The 22513-nt window shown below is 36.5% G+C and overlaps 1 protein-coding gene across 1 annotated transcript in view; it reads right to left on the bottom strand.

The window, feature by feature from the left end:
* Positions 1–22513, bottom strand: part of Clca2 (chloride channel accessory 2) — a 29075-nt gene that overhangs the window by 5774 nt on the left and 788 nt on the right. Inside the window, exons 2-11 of the mRNA XM_010636753.1 lie at positions 22210–22347; positions 19082–19232; positions 17044–17152; positions 15789–15948; positions 13703–13930; positions 10880–11110; positions 9501–9678; positions 8831–8937; positions 3631–3855; positions 1844–2111 (exon numbers count right to left, since the gene is read on the bottom strand). Of these exons, the coding sequence (XP_010635055.1) occupies positions 1844–2111; positions 3631–3855; positions 8831–8937; positions 9501–9678; positions 10880–11110; positions 13703–13930; positions 15789–15948; positions 17044–17152; positions 19082–19232; positions 22210–22347 (1795 nt within the window). The remainder of the gene's footprint in view (positions 1–1843; positions 2112–3630; positions 3856–8830; positions 8938–9500; positions 9679–10879; positions 11111–13702; positions 13931–15788; positions 15949–17043; positions 17153–19081; positions 19233–22209; positions 22348–22513) is intronic.

The following is a 22513-nucleotide window of genomic DNA, read 5'->3' as shown; positions in this document are numbered from 1 at the left end:
AAAAAAAAAAAAAAAAAAGGGTAGGGTCATACATAAGCAATCAGAACATGCGAGTCCATTTGGATTCATTTCAAAAGGCAAACCGGGCTTCTCTGGTATCCTTCTTAGGCAGAATTGAGCTAAAGTCCTCTGAACAGACTTCTGTTCATAAATGTCATACTTGACTGCCATGGTGGAGTGCTAAACCCAAAAATGTTAAAAAAAAAAAAAACTAACTGAAATAACTGAGCAAAGACATGTAATTTGAGCATGCCAATGAAGACTTTAAGGATCATTATCATTCTGAGAATTTAGTTTAGGAAAAGAACAGAATAGGAAACAGGAAAAGTGGAATGGCAAATGAGTTCATTTTTCAGATGTCAAAAAATGTTAGAAAGAGTCCAACAGCCACTGTCCGCCTGGCCTGATACTGTGCTCTCCATACTCCATGCCAAAGGGGCTTCAAATTCTACTGTGCAGAATGAGAGGTTTGCAGTAGAGTTTTCTTATTTACTTTGTTTTCCCAGTGGTAGGGAAATCTCCCTCCAGATTCCACTAGCTTGCTGATCTGGTCTTTTGGGGACCAAGTCACATACAAAAGAGGCACTGGCTCTGGTTGTTCTAGAGAAGGTCTTGTCCTCTTGTCAACCTGGTTACTTGGCCAAAGAATAATCTAGGGAAGTAATGGTGAAACTTTTAGAAACCAAGTGCCCAAACTGCAACCTAAAATCCATTTATTCATTGCACCAACACTGTGATTAAACCTGAATGTTGAGGTTTAAGTTTAGAAAATAACAACTCATACATTAACATCTTTTGTCTTAAAAGAAAAATATAATAATATGCATACCATAGGTTTGCCAGTCAAAAATTCAAACAACTGGGTCCAAAAGGAAAATATGGGTTAACTATCACTGCATTTCCCTTCTTGGTTTTTGCTCCTTTTCGTTGTCAGGTCCGATTGCTGCACTGAATAAAGCTGGTAAGTATGGGTGAAGCAGGACTTAAAGAAAAACAAGTCCTTCCCAGCCTTGGGAATCCCCTGCCCCGGGTCATCCTCCCTCTCCCCTGTAGCTGTAATTCCTTCTTCTGGAACAGATAAAATCGATAACTACATCCTGTAAACAAAGTTTATGACACTCTGTTCTCATATGATTTATAAGGCTCTGTTTTCTTTCAAGGCTGAGTTACAGAATTGTCTGTCCATGTCCTGTTTCTGTAAATTCCTTGTTACTAGAAAGATCAACCCCTTGGACAAAATGTACAGAGAAGCTTGAACTTCAGTTTGTTCAGCGCACTTCCCTTGGATGGAAGTCGGTTGAGCCAGTGTTCACCCAAAACCTGAAGTAAAATCCTCCTGATTCCCACTGGTCTCTGCTGTCTCTTAGAATTCTGCAACATGAGAATGTAATGGGCATGGCATAAGTATGCATCCACCTGTTTTGTGTCATCTCAGTAAGTGACAGTGGCCGGTTTCGCTGGCCCTCTGGATGCCAAGACCTAGGTGTCCAGTGGCTTGCACCCACACTTTCGCTTGGGCGCAGCCACTCTGAGGAGCCTCTCTGAGACTATTTTTCCCATTAGCCCATACATAGTCAGTCTGTCAGTAATTCTATAAGAATTTGAGAGTATAAGATGTTTGTTTGTTTGTTCGTTTTGGCACCGGGGCTTGTACTCAGGCTCTTGCACTTATGAGGCAGGCGGCAGAACCACTGAGTTAAATCCCCATCCCCCCGAGAGTATAATATGATCGAATAAGAAAAAGAATTGAAAAAATGTTAAAGATTAGCTTCACATCGATGCAAGCTCATCATGGTGGGACAGCTCTGAGGAACACGTAAACATGCCATTCCTTTCTTGTTACCTGCTCCGTCATCAAAAAGTTTCAGCGTAACGGGATCTCCAGTCTCTGGCTCAATAACAGCAGCGACAGTGGCATTAAGAATGGGATAAAACCCCTTTCTCACATTTGCATAAATCATCACAGGATCGGGAAAATGAGTGCTGTCCTTTTCCACAAAGACTTCTACAGTGGCTGGGGGCACAGCAGAGCTGGCGCGGGAGGCCACAGTCACTGTCAGGGCTTGAGGAGAATGGTGGGTACTGTTCAGGGAGTAAGTCCAGCGCCCAGGCTGCAAAACAGACACTTTTTGTTTTGTAAAGTGTGAAGAAGAAAACGAACACTTAATTTTGCAGGATATATCTAAGACATTAGGGTTTTTGTTTAGTTGATGTTATATTTTTCAGAATACTGTGAAAGGATGTCAGGAAAAATAATATTGGTTAAATTGGCTAACAAACTACTGTTTCTGTTAAGTAACTTAGAGGAATTATAATGTGGGTTTATTTAGAGGAGGGAGGATACATCTTGATTCATATTTTTAGCACATAACAATAGCAGCATCTAGATCAAAGGTTTTTGCAAATATTAATCTGGGCCCCTTTACCTGAAAAAAGATGAAATGTTTTTATCCTTTTCACAACAGAGAAATTTATAGTAAATTAAGTGGACTATTACAATGTATTTAGATATGCTGGACTAATTTATAGTAAATTAAGTGGACTATTACAATGTATTTAGATATGCTGGACTAGAGATAATAATATTCTTATTTCCCTCCACTCCTCCCAAACCTGCAGTCCAGGAAATCTCAAACAATGAAAACAATGAACTGTTAGGGACCAAGAAAAGATCTACTATTTTCAGTAGGTCAGTATTGTACGATGTCTGTGTGAAGTAATTTACAGTAATACTGATCTCAATAAAAGGAGCTGCAGGCAAGAAATCTACAAGTAATTAACTTTCAAATACTCTCTACTCATCCAGAATAGTTGTGTGTCCTCTCTCTCTCTCTCTCTCTCTCTCTCTCTCTCTCTCTCTTCACTTCCCCCTTCAAATAAATTATCTTCTTTTATTAAAAAAAGAAATATTGCTACACACCACTCTCTTGCTTTCCTAGACTACCTGGAAGAAATCTACAAAAGAAAGTACGAAGGAAAAGGCTGATATTTCAATACATCAAAACATGTCCTTGCAATTAAGCTAAGAGATTTTTTTCCCAGTTCCTGCTGCTTCTTATTAAATCCCAGAGGTAACAGCAGTATCCATGAGAGGAAAGCAAGGCATCAAGGTGGGAAATTCAGTTGCTATCACACCCAGCACAGCGTGTGCTCCGTGTGCTTTCTCATTTTCCAGTGACGTCTGATTCAAGCACTGAGCTCTCTCTACCTATTCTTGTTCTGCAATTGTAATATTAGTGACAGCTGTATGGAACCTCCACATAAAAAGGTACTCAAAAGCATATATATTACATTGCTCATCTTATAAATTCTAGATACAGAATTTTTCCTAAGCATATAGAAATGTATGGATTATGTAAAGAAAAATGTAAGCTGCAGAAGTTATTGTACAACCCCTGAAAATATTAATTTCCATTGTTGACCTGAGAAACTTTTATCCAATCAATATTTCAAGTTTTGCGTGTAGTTTATTTGCTCCCTTTTAACATTCAGCGCTCACAAAAGATTTTCATAACTTCAAAACTGTCACATGTAGAACAAAATTTCTTTTATACAGTGAATTTAACTGTGTTCAGTTGAAAAGTGTATATACTCAGCCAAATGTTGTCATAACAAGATCATAAGACCTACCTTGGCAGTTCCTGGAATGCGAAGGCTAGCTGTTTGAGAAGCTAGACTGGTAGTGAAATTATTTGTGTAGTATTTTCTTCCAGTAGGATCAACTAACACAATCTCAGGGGGACCACTGCTCGGCCACGTGACTAGAAAAACAGTGTCATTTCCCACATCGTGATCCACACTCACAGTGCTTTTCAGTTGATGGTAAGGTTTAACATTTTCACTCACACTGTGAAGCTGTTAAAGAGAATATATATGTAAAATGTTCTAGTCACACCCTCTTTTTCTTTCATCACAAAGATAAATTGACAAAAAATCATTTAATTCTGACATGTACTATACTTACGTAAGTCATTTTACATACTATATATTACATAAATAGGTATAAAAATATTTTGTTACCGTGAATGCAAAGTGTTACTTCATTATTCTTTGTGAAGAATAATTTAGCTGTTCTCATATCACTCATCCAAATCAAAGACAATTATAATAATTTTTTAAAAGCTTTATTTGTGAATGTGTTTAAATTGTTTTAATTTGCATATAATATATCCAGACACTCCTACAGATTTTAATAAGAAATAAAAAATTTTCGTTTTGGTGTGTTTGGTTTTACGTTAATTTTGGTATATTTAAACAAATTATTGGCCATTCACAATGAGCAGTATATGAGATTGTGCGCATGTGCATGCACATGTGTGTAACACACAGTGTGTACATATGGCGGACACTGTATCACATGCTTTGCTTGATCTTCATGAAAACCTCCTGAAATAAGCACCATCACTGTCTTCCTTTTACAGATGAAAAGAAGTAAGCTGGGAGAAGTAATTTGCCCAGGGACACATACCGAAAAGGTGGGACTAGGATAAAATCTGAGTTGACTCTAGAGACCTCACGTTTAATCACTGAGTATTCACAATGGGGACAATTCTGTAAATAACTTTGAAAGTTTAGTTTTGTTAAACACATTAGGAACACTTTGTCAAGTTGTTCCGAGACACCATATAAAATTACAGTGGCAGATGGCACCAAAGGTATTATGGATTATTTGTTCAAACCAATTTAACAACTGTTTGTTGGCTTCCAACTTGGTGCTGCACTTCGTGCTGGGCCCTGGCTGCAGAGGGAGCTGTAGAGGTAGCTCCTGCCCTGAGTTTCAAGGGACTGATACTGTCTAAGTAATTAGGAAGAGGCGGCCAACATTGGGAATGTGGAGGCTAACATGAGGCCAGATTAAGTATATTTTATATTAAATTTGGTTTTGGACAATTCTTTTTATTTATATTAAAAGGAAGTGAAATATAAAGATTTCTTGAGAACTACCAGCAGGACAACCAATTACAATATATCTTATAATACATATTGTCATTCATAATTCAGTTTTACTTTCTCTTTAATTTAAATGTACTTTTAACTCAGAGATAAAAACATAAAAAAATACACATTCATAGAGAATCATGTGACGTTTCAATAAGGTATGCATTATATAACATTTAAATCAGATTAAGCAAATCTACTTCCTAATTTATCATTTTATGGTGAAAATATTCAAAATTCTTTCTTCTAGCTTTTTGAAATATGCAACACATTATTATAACCTATTTTCACCCTACTGTGCAACAGCACACTAGAACTTCTTATTGCCATCTAACTAAAGTTTTGTACCCACTGATCAATCTTTCTCCATCTCTCAATCTGCCCCTACTTTCCCAGCCTCTGGTAATCACCACTCTACTCTCCACTTCTATGAAATCCATTCCTAGACTCCAGGAACTAGTGGGATCATACAGTACTTCTTTTTCTGTGCCTGGCTTATTTTACTTAATATCATGATTTTCAGTTCCATTCAGCTGTCATGAATGATAAGCTTTTTATGCCTAATAGTATTCTATGATATGAATGTAGTATGTTTTCTTATGTATTTACATTTATAGGCACTGAGATTGTTCCCATTTCTTCGCTGCTATGAATAATCTGCAATAAACAGAAGAGTTTAGATGTCCCTTTGACATACATCGTTTCAGTTCCTTTGTATAAACACTCGATAGTGGGATTGCTAGACCATATGGTGGTTCTATTTTTAATTTATTTACTTTTAAATTTATTTGTAATTTTTTTTTTTTTTTGGTACCAGGGATTGAACTCGGGTCCTTGTGCTTGCAAGGCAGGCCACCGAACCGCTGAGCTAAATCCCCGGCCCTGTAATTTATTTTATTATTTAATTATTTATATAGATTTCCATCAATCTTTGTATTTCTGTGGTGTCAGTTGCAGTGTCTTCTTTTCAGCTCTTATTTTATTTATTTGACTCTTCTGTCTTCCTTAGTACAGCTAAGGGTTTGACTATTTAGTTTGCACTATTTTAGAAGAACCAACTCTCCCCCCCACGTGTTATTTTGTTTTTGCTTTTGCTTATGTTGTTCTGAGGATTGAATCAAGGGCCTTATATATGCTAAGCAAGAACTCTACAATGAGTCATGCCTCCAGACTGATGTTTATTTTTTTCCTTCTACTAATTTTTGACTTGGTTTCTCCTTGATTTTCTAATGCCTGGAGATGTAGTAATCGATTGTTTATTTGGGATCTTTCTGTGTTTTTCTGATGTAAGTTTCTTTGCCATGAACTTCCTTGTTAGTCCTTTTTTTCATGTATCCCATAAGTGTGAGCAGGTTGTGCTTCCAGTTCCACTTGCTTCAATAAAGTATTTAATCTCCTTCTTGATTTCTTCTTTGATTGGTTGTTCAAAAGTAAGTTATTTAATTTCCATATATTTGTATAATTTCCAAAGTTTTTCTCATTATTGATTTCTAGTCTTATTGCATAGTGGTTATAAAAGATATTCATTGTGATTTTAGTTTTTAGAAAGTTGTTGAGATTTGTTTTGTGACCTATCATATATTCCACCTTGGAGAATGTTCCACAGACTGTTGAAAAGAATGTGTATTTTGCAGCTGTTGTGTAAAATATTCTTTAGATGTCTGTCAGGTCCATTTGGTCCACAGTGTGTGCTCCTGTATTGCTGTTTGCTTGTTGACTTTCTGTCTGGATGATCTGTCCATTAATGAAAGTAGGGTGACAAGTCCCTTACTACTATTGTATTGGGGGATCTATCTCTCTTTTAGATTTATTAATATTTGGGTACTCTATAATAAGTGAGATATATATATATATATAGATAGATAGATAGATAGATAGATAGCTATTTCCTCTTGATGAATTATATAAAGACATTCCTTGTCTTTGTTTTTACTATTTTTTATTTAAATATATATTTTATGGGATTTAAGCATGGCTACTTCTGCTTTCTTTTGTATTCTTTCCATTTGCATAGAATATCTTATTGTAGCCCTCTACTCTCAGTCTATGTGTGTCCTTAAAGGTCAAAGGAGCTTCTTATAAAGAGCACAGAGAAGGGTCTTGATTTTTTAACCCATTTAGTCACTCTTTTTTAATTGGAGCATTTAATCCATTTATATATAAAGTAGTTCTTGACAGGTAAGGTCTATTACTCCCATTTTATAACTTATTTTTTAGATTTATTGTAATTTCTTCCATTCTTTCTCTCTCTAACAGTCTTCCTTTAAGGTTAAGTGATTTACTCTAACCGTGGCGCTTTGATTCCTTGCTAATTATTTTTGTTTTGACTATTACAGGGTTTTTTTGTTGTTGTTGTTACCACGAGGCTTACAAAAAACTTCTTTTGGTTATAACAACCTATTTTGAAATGATAGCAAGATAATGCGATTACAAGAAAAGAAAAAATACAAAGTGAAAATACACAGAAGAAAAAAACTCCACATTTGCATTTCTTCCTGACATTTTCGTTGATGTCTCATTTTACACCTGTCCATATTGCTTATCTCTTAACATATTAATATAGTGATTATTTTGTTTGGCTTATTTTTAGTTTATTCTAAAGATATGGCTGGCTTATCATGTTTGCCATATTACAGAAGTTTGAATTTGTCTATGTTATTATTTCTAGTAACGAGTTTTGTACCTTTTGACATTTTTCTCTTCCTCATGAACATCACTATCTTTTGAAGAACTTCCTTTAGCATTTCTTATAGGACAGATCTGATGGACATATATTTTTCTTTTTATGTTTGGGAATGTCTTTATCGTGCTTTCATTCCAAAGGGTAGCTTCACTAAGTCCAGGATTCTTGGTTAGCACTTTTATATTTCCTTCAGTACTATGAAAAATCTCCTGCCACTTTTTGATGGCCCCAAGATTTCTGCTGAGAAGTCTGCTGTAGTGCAAACTGGGACAAACATCAGTGTTTTCTTTTTCTTGGTGCCTTCTGAATCTTCTTTGCAACCTCTGAGAACTTGATCATAGGATGCATTGGGCTTTTCTATTTATTTACTTCTAGTGACAGGACTCTGGTTATTACCTTGACTGTGTACATATAATCTTCATGTTAAATATTTTCTAACAATAATATACTGAGTTCATTGTTCACATCAAGTTATTAACTTGGCAAGTTCACTCACCATCTGTGAGGAAACAGCAGATGAAATTTTTGAAATATTATTCCATTATGCCCAAAATATTTTTAAAGTACTTAGGGAAAAAAATGGTCCTTTTAAAAATGGCTTGATTAAAGGAATTTTTTTGTGACCAAAATCAAGAAAGTTGTGGGTAAAAAGATATCTATAAATTTTTAGAATTTAATGAACTAGTTGATACTCCTTATACAAGTGAGGAGCTTCAAAGAGACTAAAGAAGCAAAAAATAAATATAGTCTGGTTGGTGGAAAGTTATTAGGGGATCAAATTCACTGTTTCTTATTTCTTTTCTGGACCTGCCTCCATCCTACTCCCTCATTTACCTACATTTTGAGCCACAAAGAAAAAGTAAGTTCTCTCAAATACCTTTGAAAATCTGAGTTATTACTGTAATTACAGAAAATTCCTCCTAGAACTCAAAAGTAAAGACCTCAGGTAGAAAGCCTAGCATTCAAGACACCAAGAACTCAGACTGCTACTTTTTTTTTTTAATTTAAATGAGTTTTTTTCTTTTGGTGTTGAAAATAGAACCCAGAGCCTCACACATTCTAGGCAAAAGCTGTAACACCGAGTTATGCCCCGCCCTTGCTACTTTTTCAAATAATGCAAATAAAACAATCAGCATTATTTCTCAATTTCTCTTTTTTCTCCCCCTTTTCCCTACCAAACTGTAAATATAACACCAAGGAAATACTGACCTGAATGCTTTGCTGAAAAATGTCTCCAGTGCCAAAGGAAATTCTACTGAAAGCATCTACCATGCTATTAGAGTTTGATTTATCTGGAATGCAGAACTTTAAGCCACCTGAAATAAATGATCGGAACATTGACTTAAAATGGATAAAATAAAGCCAAAAAATAAAGTGTCACGCCTTTTCCAACAAACACTTTTGCTTTATAGTGTTGATGTTGGGGAAGGAGGAATGATGCTCACCTTGCTTTGCCTGACATCCCAAACAGCCATATGGTAAGCAGCCTGTTCTCTGCCCACTATATAAGAACTCAATAAATGTTCCATAAGTAGCTTTTGTATCAAGGTAATTCCTAGATGATATAGGGTGATTTCTGTCTACTTATATTATTCCATATTTATGTTTATATTCTGAAATCGCTATTTTAAAATATAAGTTAATACATTCTAAATTTCAATAGTAAATTCAGCATACACATTTTTATCGAATATAATAAAACTGGATGACTGATTTTAGCAATGCTTTTAGTAATTTTGTAATTTTAGTCATGATTTGTGTGGTGTTTAAGAAAACCTTTTCTGTTAAATTAAGCCATATAATCTGAGTTTCATGGTTGTTCTTTGAATATTCAACTTTAAATAAATGCTCTCAAAGATAAGTTTTTAGAAATGATTACCTGTGCGATGTGATAATTCCTCCAGTTTCCCAGCCTCGGAGCACCCCAGGGCTATGGAATGAACGGTGGCACCGCTGCCGAGCACAGTGGGCAAGCAGTTACCGATGTGCCCATCAGCCCCACTGGCCACTAATATCATCACAGAGCCAGCAGCTTTTCCGTGCAGCTTTTCAACCACCTGAACACAAGAATCATTGGAAAGGAAAAGTAGATCATATTTTCTTATTGAGCACAAGAATTCACTCTCATTCTCCATTCCCTAGAATGCCTCTGTGATGTCCTTTGCAGCTCCTTACGCTCCAAGCCCTGCTCCATTCAGTCCTCACCTCTCCCTACCACTGCACTTGTCACCCTGCACACCACTGCCAGTTTGCTTATGGTTGGGGATGTTTCCGGTTTGAACCACTTTGATGTGCTCGTAAGTGTCCATCACAAAGGAAATGAGCTTCAGGATGGTACCACAGCCTTGCCTCTGAAGTCTAGCAAGTGACTAATAAAAGGGCTTAGGGGCCAGGGATTTAGCTCAGTGGTGCTGTCACCTGCCTTGCAAGTGCAAGGTTCTGAGTTCAATCCCTGGTACAAAGAAAAAAAAAAAAAGGCTTAGAGCAGTTGATCTCAATCTTGGCTACACACTGGAATTAAATGGGGAGATCCCATATCAATGAAATCAAAATATATGGGCATGAGATCCAGGCATCAGATTTGTGGTTGTTTTGGTGCTAGAGATTGAACCCAGAGCCTCGAGCATGCTGAGTATGTGCTTTACCACTGCTACACAACCCCAACCTCTAAGTATTTTCTTATTCAGGTGGTTCCATGGATAGCCTAGATAGAAAGCGACTTGGCTATATGCATTGATAACCACACTTATGTCTTACTTGCTATCAGATATTGTACTTGACACAGGACTACTTATTTAGATGCTTATTTAGACAAACTATCATTCCTAAAATATGCCTCTGACCCTAATTAATTCCCATACACTTGAGATCTAGTAGGACTACAGGCAGGAACCAGACATATTGACTTTGACTAGAAAACCCAAGGTTAACCATGGCCACAATTTAGATGTCCCAGACTAAACAGAGACAGTTAAGAAATTGTCCAGATGATGTTTAAGTCCCTTGGTGTTGGCCATTATGTTCATTTATATAGTCAGTTCTTCAATAAGCATTTGCTAAGCAACTATTACATGCCAAGTACTTTGCTAAGTACAGAGAATACAGTGGTGACTATGATATGGTCCCTGACTTTAAAAATGATCCATCTTTGCTCCATACTGAGGCTGTGACCACACGGTAGCAGATTGTCCCTCATCAGAAAGAAACTCGGCTACAAGGATACTGATGGTGATCAGGTTTTAGGTTACTGTACTGTACCTCAAATCCTTTCTTAAGCCCTGAACAGATGCTAGTTTCTGCTTCAGCTGACACAAGAGTAGGCAGATATGAAACCAGCAGCTTTCGGTCCTCATCGCTGTTAATTTGCTGTAAATGGGCTCTGATCTCTCCTTTGCTATTGAAGCTAGCAATGCCCACAAAAGTATGAATTTCAACAATCTGCATCAAGTAGAATTCGGCTGCCTGTTGTAGTCGAAGGAGTCTATCAGCCTATGTCCCAAAAAAGAAAAAAGAAAACTGACAACATTTGATTGGTAGACAAAAGTATCACTAAGTAATTCAATTATCAAATACTTCTAATTCTCTAGAGACTTCGCATAATAATTTTGAGTTGTAAAGAGTGAGATAACGCTAGACTATTTTCTGATTAATTGCAGGCCCCAGAAAACCATGCTTCTGCAGGAAGAGGGACTGGTTTGGAACAAGCTGTTTATAATTAAAAACATATATTGTCACTATTTCTCTCCAGCTCAGAATTGAAAGTCACATGGAACCATCTGAGATTAGATTCGTAATTGCTTCTTTTAAAATTCAGTCCAGGTAAGAGTAAACCTTACAAAGAGACCAGATGGGGGCGAGGAGAAGCAGTGAGAGGATCTGATGTACATCCTGCTGCTACTCTCTGTAATGGTGGTGTTTTAGGCTGGACACTGAAGTTGTAAAGTGGGAATAATAATATATTTCTTGATTATTGAATTAGAATTCCTCTGAGGATCAACTGAGATATGTACCTGTAAAGTATATCACTGTGTGCTACTAACCAACTACAGAGTAATGCTAGTGCCAAGGTTTAGGCAGATATACTACCAATTAATTCATTAGGGTCTCTCGTTTTGAAGGCTGTGGAGGAAGAGAAAGGAGCACATGGTGAGCTTCATTCAGGGTTGTCTAATCTCTATCTTGAACATAGGCGTTTCCCTTAGTATCCAGACTTGCACTTCATACTTCTTAGGACACAACACCTAATGTCAGGTTCCATAGATACCTCAAATTCTATACATTTTTAATTCATTGCCAAATAGCCATCATAGTTCAGGGACAGTTTTAGTAGGAAAAGGGAAGAAGGTTCCTGGCTGGGAGTTTGTTACTCTGTGCTTATTTCTCTTCTGCTTATTGTAAGTCTTCTCTTGAGTACAATTATCTTTTTCTTTCCTTTCATTCTTGTTCAACAGAGACAGAGAGCCAATACTGTGTAAACTACACAAAAAATACATTTGAGAAAATCACTCCCTGGTAAACTGCAGCTAAGCAACATGGCAAAATTATTCCAAATGCTGACTTATAATCCTGGAGTTTCTAATATTTCAGAGACAAGCCAAAAAAGGTAAATATCCCAGAACCATTGATCCAGAGAGTAAAACAAGATACAATCTCTCCCCTGCCAAGCACTTGTTATTGATTATGAACCCCCAAGTTTATATTTATTGTCTCATCTATTTTTCCTCGATGCCTCTATAACGTAGGTAGTGAATACGTTGTTAAATATTTAATAACAGGATTTCTGGCTTAAAGAAAGAGTCTTGATTTGTAGCAATTGTCAATTTCTACTAGATAAATATTACAGCATGGCTGATTTCAGGTTGTGACATCAGTGATTGCAAAAGTGGGAAGGGATGCACACAGATATGACAGGAGAGAGAAAACCTTACCAGTATAGATCAGGAATCAGCGGACATGTTTTATAGAGGGCCAGATAGTTAATATTTTAGTTTTTGTGGGCCATAAGTTCTCTTTTCCTTCTTAACTCTGCTAGTATAGCACTGAAGTAGCCATAAATATGTAATAAATGAGTTGCTATGTTCCAATAAAACTCTACTTATGGACACTGAAATTTAATGTAATTTTCATGTGTCATAAAATAGCCTCTTGATTTTCTTCCTCAACCACTTAAGGTGCAAAACCACTCTTAGCTTGTGAGCCATGAGAAAATGGACAGTGGGGCAGCCTTGGCCTATGGGAATAGTTTTCCAGCCCTGAACACAGATAATCCTGTAATCAGTAGTAGGAAAAGTTAGGAAGTGATGAGTTTTGAGCATTTAGCACTTTTTTCTAATATATTTTATTTATTGTAAGATTATATAGTTTAATTTTTGTGTGGTTCTGGGGGGCTCACTTGCAGGCTAGGCATACTCTCACCACTAAGCTACACCTCAGCCCCATAGTTCAAGTTTTAATAATGGCTGCGCTTAACAACTGACTTACAAGTTTCCTAAAAATCTAACAGTTGACTCTCATTGAAATCAGCTATCATCGTCTCTATTTTAAAGATGAGAAAACTACTTCAATGAGCTCATCTCGCCTACATAGAAAACAATAGGAGGAATCAAGACTTAAGACACATCTGCCTGATTCCAGAGACTAAGCCTCTAATCATTCTCTGAGATCTGGAGTTTTCCAGAGTGGGTTCCCACTTGCCAGGTGACTGGACACAATGACACGAAACATGCACAGAGGACACACATGCTCCCTGCAAACTCACTCTACCACCTCGAGCAACGATGTTCACCAGCAAGGGAAATGTGACTAGACAGGAGGTCATTTTACATGTCATAGTTTTAGCAAAGGGTCTTGACTGAAAAACTTAGAATCAGTAAAAAAAATAAAATAAAAAGGTTAGAAATGATCTCTGGATTTTATTTTTTTATTTCTGGGCCAAATTTGGCCCTTTTATATTCCACCAAATAAAATGTTTTTAACTATTCCGAACGTTTTGTCTCCCTTACCATCATCCTTATCCCTAAAAATGAAAAGAATTGAAAAATGATGATTTACATTTACAACAATTTCATTGAGAAATGTTACCTCTGCCATCTTGCTAGACACATCCAGCACCAAACAGACCACTTTGTCGCTGGCCTGTACAACAGAGAATGTGGGAGGAGGTGGAAGCTCAGTCCTGTTCATGGGAAAACTGAGACGGAAGTCAGAGGAATCCATAATTACGTCCCATGTGCTTCTCAGGCTGCACATTCGGTTCTGTAGGTTTGGAGCTTCTTGGTTATGAGTACTTGCATTACAGAATTCAACCACCTGCAAAAAGAGCAGAGTCTGTCATAGAGTAAGAGCACTTTTCCCAGACAAGACATATTTCTCATTCTCAAACCACTGTAGGTTAAAAAAATAAAAAAGAGCTGAAAGACAATGAAAATGCTACATCCATGTACTTCTTTCCTTCAAAAAGGACATCAAACTTACAAATAAACCTTGATACCCTCTGCTTGAAACAGTAGCACCCTTTTCTACTAAGGGCAAACTCTATTAAAGTTTATTTGTACGGGGATAACAGACAACAGAGCATGTATATTTATCTTGGTCTAAAAAAAAAACAAAAAATCTCCCTCCTTTCCTAGGGTGATATTGTATTAAGGAAACACCTCAAGAGATGTTATGCTGGCCAGCCTACTCTTTGAAGTCATATTAAATGACCCCTGAACCTTTATTCACACATTTATTTTATGATCTACTTCAAATATTGATCCCTGTAAGAGTAGGATAAGAGGAAAAGCGACTTAAATCTACTTCCTGAAACTTTTCATTTAGAAATATAGCTATGTTTCATTTAATAATTTAATAATAATGAATCAGTGCCAGCATCCCACTTAAAGGTATGGTTTGCATTGCAAAGTAAGGTATCACCACCTATTCCCAGTGGTTCCATTCCTACAGACACCTGGACTTTCTGCCAGCAGTCATGGGAACTTAGAATCAGAAGAACACTTAGAGGAGACTCTAGTCCTATTTCTAATTCATAGAGAGGAAGCCGAAGCTTGGGAAAGTTAATACCTGCTCAAGACATGAGCTTCTTGGGAGGGTGTGAGCCAGGAGCAGAACCTGTTTAGTTCTATGTAGGTATTTTTCCCAAGATTTCAGGACTGTGGCTAGGAAACCATGAAACTTTTGTGACTGGATGTTTTTTGAATAGGTCTTTTAAAGGATTACAAAGGTAGTACCTAGTCACAAAATAATATAAATTAAATACCTGGAATTAGATTGGCTACAAATATGAAAGCTATACATCAAAATATAATATATAGCATGAGAAATATGAAAAATCACCTTGAAGTTACAAATGACTCCTAGCCTTGTCCAGAACCAGGCGAGAGAAAAAAATGATCTTAAAAAAAAAAAAAGTAGCAGAAGGCTGGGGGTTTTGCTCAGTGGTGCTGCCTGGACAGCTGTGGAAACAGAGGAAACTCCGTATAGGCATTGTCCCACAACGCTCCCAGCCCCTCTGACATATGACCCACATGTGTGACTTTAGGGTCTTTTTTGAAGTTGGATAGATGCGCCAGGTCAGAAAGGCCGATTACTCTAAATCTCTTAATTATCCAACTCCCTCCTTTCTGGCTCCATGCTCTCAGAGCAGGCCTCTGCTGAGAACTTGGCTGTTTGCTTCCTTCAGAGAGAAAATGAGCCAGCCAGAGGATGCAAGTGATACCTTGCATTTCTTTTCAAATTTTAGGCTATGCAAATCAAAGGAAAGAGAATTGGCAATCACATTTAAAATATAAAGTGATCTGCTACTTCAAATCAGGAAAACACAATCATTTGTTTTCTCATTCTCATTAAACTAAAACACTTTTCTATGAAAGGATACAGGAAGACTACTATGTGAACAGTTTACTTTGTGGCCTCTTGAGTCCTCTTGCAAAATCACCTTCTCTGGAATGCAAATTACCACATTTCTAAAGAAATTTAAATTTGGTGATCATCTTGGAGGGCCTCTGCTTTTTAATATGCAGAATAAAAACTAAATGAGCCCTAAGGTCCCACAAGCTCTAGTGTAAAGAATCTAATTGTCTTGTATTTTAAATATTGAAAATATGTCAGTTCATTGTGGGAAGAGATGAAATCTGATAGGAGTTTGTCATTCCAAAGACGAACTTACGGAAGATAAACTTTGCATGAACATTATTGATGCAGTTGCATTTTGGGTGCTATTGTAGAGGAACGTACATCTTTCTTTGAAAAGCTTGCTAATAATACAATCTTCATGGGAGCAAGGGCCTTTTTCACAAACAAAAATGCCTTTGATGTCTGATGAACACCTAAAAGGAGAAACAGGAAATTGGTTCTGTTTTATAACTATATTTGTTGTTGACTTAGCTTCAATAATAATTTGTTCTAAGTACTATAGCTTGCTAAACACACATAGAACTTTTCAAAAACTGCTCTACTAAGAAAGTTTGTTAATTTACAAATGCAAGCCACTTGATTGTTATGTCAATGAAAGGGTTGTGTGTTGCCAAAGATTTTAACAACCAGAATCAAATCAGAAGATACTGGGAAATCTAGAGAAACTTTGGGAATCCCAAGAGAGGGCATAAGCAGCAATATCTTGAGTCAATGTTCCTTTGGATTTGTGTCTTGGATATCAAGAAAAGAAGGGAAAGAGCATACAAGGCTGAAATTTTAAAAATTTCTTCTTCAATAAGCGATTTCAAATGTTGTCAATGGGTGTGATAAATGTCACTTTTACAGAACAATGAGTGAATATCTACTAAAATTACAGTTGAGAGTATCCCCTGACCCAGTAATTCTTGGAAAAATTCAATAGATATATAGTTCTGCCTGCATAATTAGAAATGGCATATGCATAATATAATGATATCTTGCAGTGTTATTGGTAATTACAAAAGATGAGATTTAATCTATTGAACAAGTTATGGTATATCCACACAATGAAACACTATGTCATAATTTAAAAAGAGGTGAGGAAATAAACATTCATATTTATTTGAATTTTTCTGAAGAAATACTACAAAGAAGATACTAATCAAAATGGCTATTTAGGGAGGAAAAAAGGGAACAAAATGAAGACAATGGTAGAATAAAGACAGCTGAGAGTATAACTTTTTATATTATTTTGATATTTAACCAAGTATTTACCCATTTTTCTTAAAAATGCAATAATTTTTTAAACAAAAGGATCTCTTTCTTAAGTTTTAGTTGCCATTATAAATTAAATTTTATTATTTTTTCAGATCATGTGACATTTGAATCAGCAAAAACATCTACCTCCTCAAATGTTTATCATTTCTTTATGGTAACAACATTCAAAATTCTTTCTTCTATTTTTTTGAAATATATAATACATTCACTAATTTTAGAGTCAAATAAATGATAAACATAAAAATACTAACCTTGTTACTTTAACTTCATTTTGGCCATCTATGTAGAAAGGCTTATCATTGTTATATTCATCAAACACACCCCAACGGAGATGGGCCCATTCGTGGACAAACACTCTGCCTGCAGAAGAGAGAGCAAGTTCCTGAAATCTCAGCAAGAGGCCTTACTGATCAGGAAGATGGAACATCACTTAACTGTGCAGTATATCCTATTTCAAAGAACTGAAACATGCTTCTTCTCCCACTTTCCTCTCCCATTACTTCTCGCCCTACTCTGTAAAATCATAAAAAAAACCAATAAGAAATATAAATGGTCCTGTAAGTGCAAAGCAGCGATGTAGTTCTACACCTATTGGAAGGTAGTGAGGAGTCCCACATCACCTCATTCCCCAAAGACGTTGTCTAACAGGTTTCTAACAGGTTTCTATTTAGCTTCAGAGAAGGCTATAAATTCAGGGCTTGAGGAAAGGGGATGTATATCCAGGAGAGCAAATAAAGTTCTCCCAATCTCAAGTCTGTGCCATTCAAACATACCTGGTTTTTTTTTTTTTTTCTTGCAAGTAATTCTCCTATTTATAACAATGATTGAAACGGCGGGGCGGGGGGGTGTCAAAAAAAGGTGGCAGAATTCCCTCTCCAGTTTTCACTGCCCTGTATCTTTTATTATTATTCCCATTTATGTTTATTTCCAACTCTTCACAGAAGAACTCCATTCTAGGAATCAAATCCTTTATAATTTTACCTTTCTAAATCCTATATTTCCTTCAAAGTTAAGACCAGATTTACTTCCTCATAGACATTTTCCACATGAACTACCTTTGCAAAACGCATATTTCATTTTTTCTGAATTATTTTAAGTTCTGGGAACCTAAGGAGCATTTTTTGAAATGAGTCAGGCTGGGTCCTATTGTGTAATTTGGGGATCTTGGAACAAAGGAAGGGAGGAGAACAGCCCCAACTGAAAGTGGTAAGAGGAGTTTGTGCCTATTCACGGAACTTAGAAGTGCTGATTACGACATATGTTGGTGCAGGATCATCTACACCTTATGGCAACCAGGGAAAGAATTCATTTACAGAGATTTATAAAGGTATGATAATGTTTTAAAAGCATGTTGCTGCACTTCCTGCTAATTGTAGAGGACAACTAAAATATATTTAGATTTGAATGGTTTAAAAATTTGAAACATGACTTGAAAGGCACTACTATAAGTTTTAAAAAAAAGTTTGAGGAAGTTCTCCCCTAACCAACTGATCTCTTCTCACTAGTTGCTTACTCAGATCTCACTCGCTCCTGCTTGCCCAGGGTCTGCAGACCTGTGACCCCAACTTTTCTCCCCAGCTCCAGTCACTGATACCAATCAGAGGCTGAACCTTGCAGCAGGACAACCCAGTCTTCCTGACACATAGGGAGTCCTTATTGCTCCTCTTAGTGGCTTTCTAGGATCCCTGCTTCTACTCTAACTCGGGTCTGAGGCCCTCATACTTGGATTTCTCCCAGTTTTCTTTCTGATGCCCAGTTTCTCCCACATTGACTTCAGTGGGCCAGCTTAATCTTCTGAAAACAATGTCGTGACAGTTCTGCTACTGTGCTTGTGAACTGTCAGTGATAACTTGATCACAGGGATATTTTAGGATCCATCACATCTATCACCCTCTCCTATAGCCAGCCTCAGCATCTACTTCTCCGCACCTTTGAAACAGGCCTTAGATTCCTGTGCAACCACAGCTTTATTCATATTCTCTCTACTAATCTCTTGTTCTTTCCATTGAAAAAATAATGTCAACCAAGAAAACACCTCTCCTTTGTGAGACCTGTTCTGACCACCTCTGGCTCAAGAATTCCTTCACTGAATTCCTAGAGTACTCCTATCCTGGGCCACTAGTCTGGCACTTAATTCTTCCTGGCTCACTCTCTTTCATCTTTGCATGTTCATGTGGCCTCTCTATCCAACTGGTAAGACACTGACAAGTTTCAGGTTTTCTAAGTCCCTTTCAGCACAAAATATTGTGGATAGTGCTAGTTCTGCCCATTTGTATTAGTTGCACTTACCCCGAGATCCATAGGCAGTTGTCAAGTCATCATTCAGGAGAAAGTTAGATGTGAAATGAATATATTTTCCCTCTTTCCCACACCCTCTGTGTTGTAGGGTATATGGATCATTTCCATTTACTCCATTCCAATCAGTCACTATGACATTAGCCTAAATTGAAAGAAATACATTGAAATACTCTATATTTCCACTGAGATGTTGGTGACATAAATGTATACTAAAGCACTTTGAACTGTACTCCTAAGATTTGTGCATTTTACGGTATGTAATATGCCCTAACTTACAAACAAGTTAAAGAAAAAAGAAAAGGCATGCCTTCTAGGTTGGGTTTAGAATACACAAAGCTAAATATCAACTAATTCATTTAGCACTTCCGAAACTATTTCAAATGCTTGGCAAATCTCCGTGGCACTTCATTACCTCCTTCAACCTTCCCATTTTCCAGGTTAAAATATTCTCAAAAGTCGACACTGTAAAATCTGGTATTATAAAATACTATAAAATGTAACAAAATACTTAAAAAGATTTTAAGAGCATTCGTGTACACTATTCAAATTTGTGCTGTGAAGAGTTATAGTCTTTTGAAAACAACTATGAGTTGTTTCATCAGTGAAGGCAAGAGGATGTGTTTCTTTTTAGCCTTGTACTTCCTTTCATTTCTGCAGCCAGTTCAAGCAGGACAACAATCATTCTAATGAAATTAGAATTCATCTTATGCCATGACCGTTTAAACTTCTTGGTAAAACATGATATTTTAAGTCCAAAAATAAAGCATCTCTTCCAGTGGCCATCAAGACAACAGAAATTTACATATAACATTATTTTCATTATTTTTAGGAAGAAGGATGTTGTCTCAGACCAACCCTTATAACAAGTTAATAAAGGGAGCCTGCTTGTGGAGCAATAAGATCATACATAAATATATTGTATGTACTATGTGTATGTATATATGTAAGACATAGAGGAGTGGAGGAAGATTATATTTTCATTTTTATTTTCCATATTTCTATATGTTTTGATTTTTCCCAGTGAACACAAATCGTTATAATTTTATTTATTTATTTATTTGTTTGTTTATTTTATTTTTTGGTACCGGGGATTGAACTCAGGACCTTGTACTTGCAGGGCAGGCGGCCACACAACTGAGCTAAATCCCCGGCCCTAATTGTTATAATTTTAAAATTATTATTACTATTTTTAGAAAACCAAGGACACTGCAAGGTAACCCCTACAAAAGACTAATGAGGTCATGCCCTTGGATAGTCTTCACTTGGACACCACCTCACTCCTATGTTTGAAACTTTGTCCTGAAGCCAAAAAGGAAAAACTGCCCTGCATGCAGTAGGATACTCAGAGGCTGTGTTGTACCTTATAGACTGTAATAATTCAGATTTTATCTACTTTTCCTAATCTTCCCTCTTCTTTCCTGATTCCTACTTAGAATGCACTGTTGTTTCACAAGGTCAAGAAATACTGTGCTTGTCCTTGTGTCCTCTGCATTGTTTCACGAGGTCCCTGTACATATAATTATTGACTAAGTGTTGCTTAATTGATACTGTGAAGTTAAAGAAAATGGCATCTATGAGATACATAAACAGAATTCAATGATTATTCTTTCCTCTGATCTTTCTGGCTAGTCATAATCTTATGTATGGATGACATTTATTTCTCTCCTTGCCATTAACATCAGGAGTACTACCTTTGGTGACCAAGTTTTGATCCTGGATGTCTCCAATACTTTGCTTTTTACTGAAGGCCAAATTGATTAATGTGCTCTTTATAGATAACAAGAAACTCCATAGCTTAGTGTGTACAGTGTGCATTTTGAAGTTGAACAGACATTCAAATTGTGGCTCTTTAATTTATTAGCTGTTTCACTTGGAACAACATCCTTATCTTATGTGAGACACAATTTTCTAAGATGCGATTACAGTAACTAATTTCAGGCTCCATAAGAATTCAATAATATATGTAAAAGACCTGGCACTCAGTTGAAGCTTAAGAACACTAGCTCTCTTCCCATTTTATTCCATTTCCCTCATCTATCTTATCTCCATGGCAAGCACTGCTAATGATTTTAGTGGTTATAAATCAAATGCTTTTAAGGGCTTCCTTAACTTCTTTAGGATTTTAGAGTTCCTATCTACATTGCTATACCATCTCAATCCTGAGAGTAACTTTAAAGGAGAACTAAGAATGAAAACAATCTTAGGATATTTCATACTAAAAGACACAAATGAGGAAACAGGAAAGTTGTGACATGCATTGTAGCTATATTGATTGAGCTAGAGTTAGAGCTCTCAAGCCCACTCCACTGCTGAATCCCTGAACTAAGTTCTCAGTGTCTCTGCTCCTGGCCCTTCTGAGAGCTGTGAGTGGCTCTTGTTTCCATTAATTTCCAACAGTCACTGGCCAAACTTATTTAATATTTATTTAGAGCGCACATACCAGTACATGCCAAGCATCTTTATGGGTGATTATCTATGGTCTGCAATTTGTGGGAATCTTTCAAGGTTAAGTTGAAAAAGAAAAGATGATAGCCTTTTCCCCTCCTACCCTCAACACTCTGGCCTTTCTTCCTATTTCCTTACTCCTCTAAATTAGCATCCTGGACTTCATTTAAGGTGAAATTATGATAATTTACACCACGAGAAGACAATCATATTTTTATATGTGTGGGTGGCTTATGTTTCTGTCTAGACGTGCATATCACTGCCCCAAATGGAATAGTAAAACAGAGAGTCATAATTGGGATTGTTCCTTTCACTACTCATCCTCAGCAGGAAATAACTGACTCTTGGTCCTCAACCAAAAATTTCAGCAAAGACCCTGTAACTTGTAGAACAAAGAGGCCTTCTGAGAAGCTACACGGGCAATGGCATTCTACTTATTTTTTCCTCAATGATTTTCATTCTTTTATTTTATTTCCACATATTTTTCTTTTTCTATTAATTTTAAATTTTTTAACTGACATAATTTTATGTTTTCAGGGGTTACAATCCATGCATTTTGCTAAAAACACTGCCCAGAAATATTATTTGTATATTAACATCAATAATGCAGTATATTTTGGTATTTTTCCCTTCCAATGTAGTTAGGCTTACTTAATGAAATCCTGACTTCTTACCTTTTCATAGGATTCTTGTTTTACTTTGCTGTAATTATTAGCTTTCCATGTGGTAGGTATTAAAATCTGTATATTTCTAAAAAACACTCTTCTCTTGGTAGCATTGAACAGGTAAAAAGAAGCTTCTGTTATCATTTCCTATACATAAACCAAAGGAAAACTGTTTTTAATCACTTGTAAACCATTTCTATTTTGGCTCTCTCACTGTGTTAAGACATAGGAGCAAAGTTTGTAAAAAACAATTTTTGATAATTATGTGAAAGAGAGGAAACTATGTGTCTAGGCTTGCCCTCATGGTTATCCC

This window comes from Fukomys damarensis, unplaced genomic scaffold, assembly GCF_012274545.1.
Source record: "Fukomys damarensis isolate Sample0158 unplaced genomic scaffold, DMR_v1.0_HiC HiC_scaffold_33, whole genome shotgun sequence".
NCBI classification, from domain to species: Eukaryota; Metazoa; Chordata; class Mammalia; order Rodentia; family Bathyergidae; genus Fukomys; species Fukomys damarensis.
The sequence above is the reverse complement of the archived record's forward strand: the minus strand, read 5'-3'. Positions and strand labels throughout refer to the sequence as shown.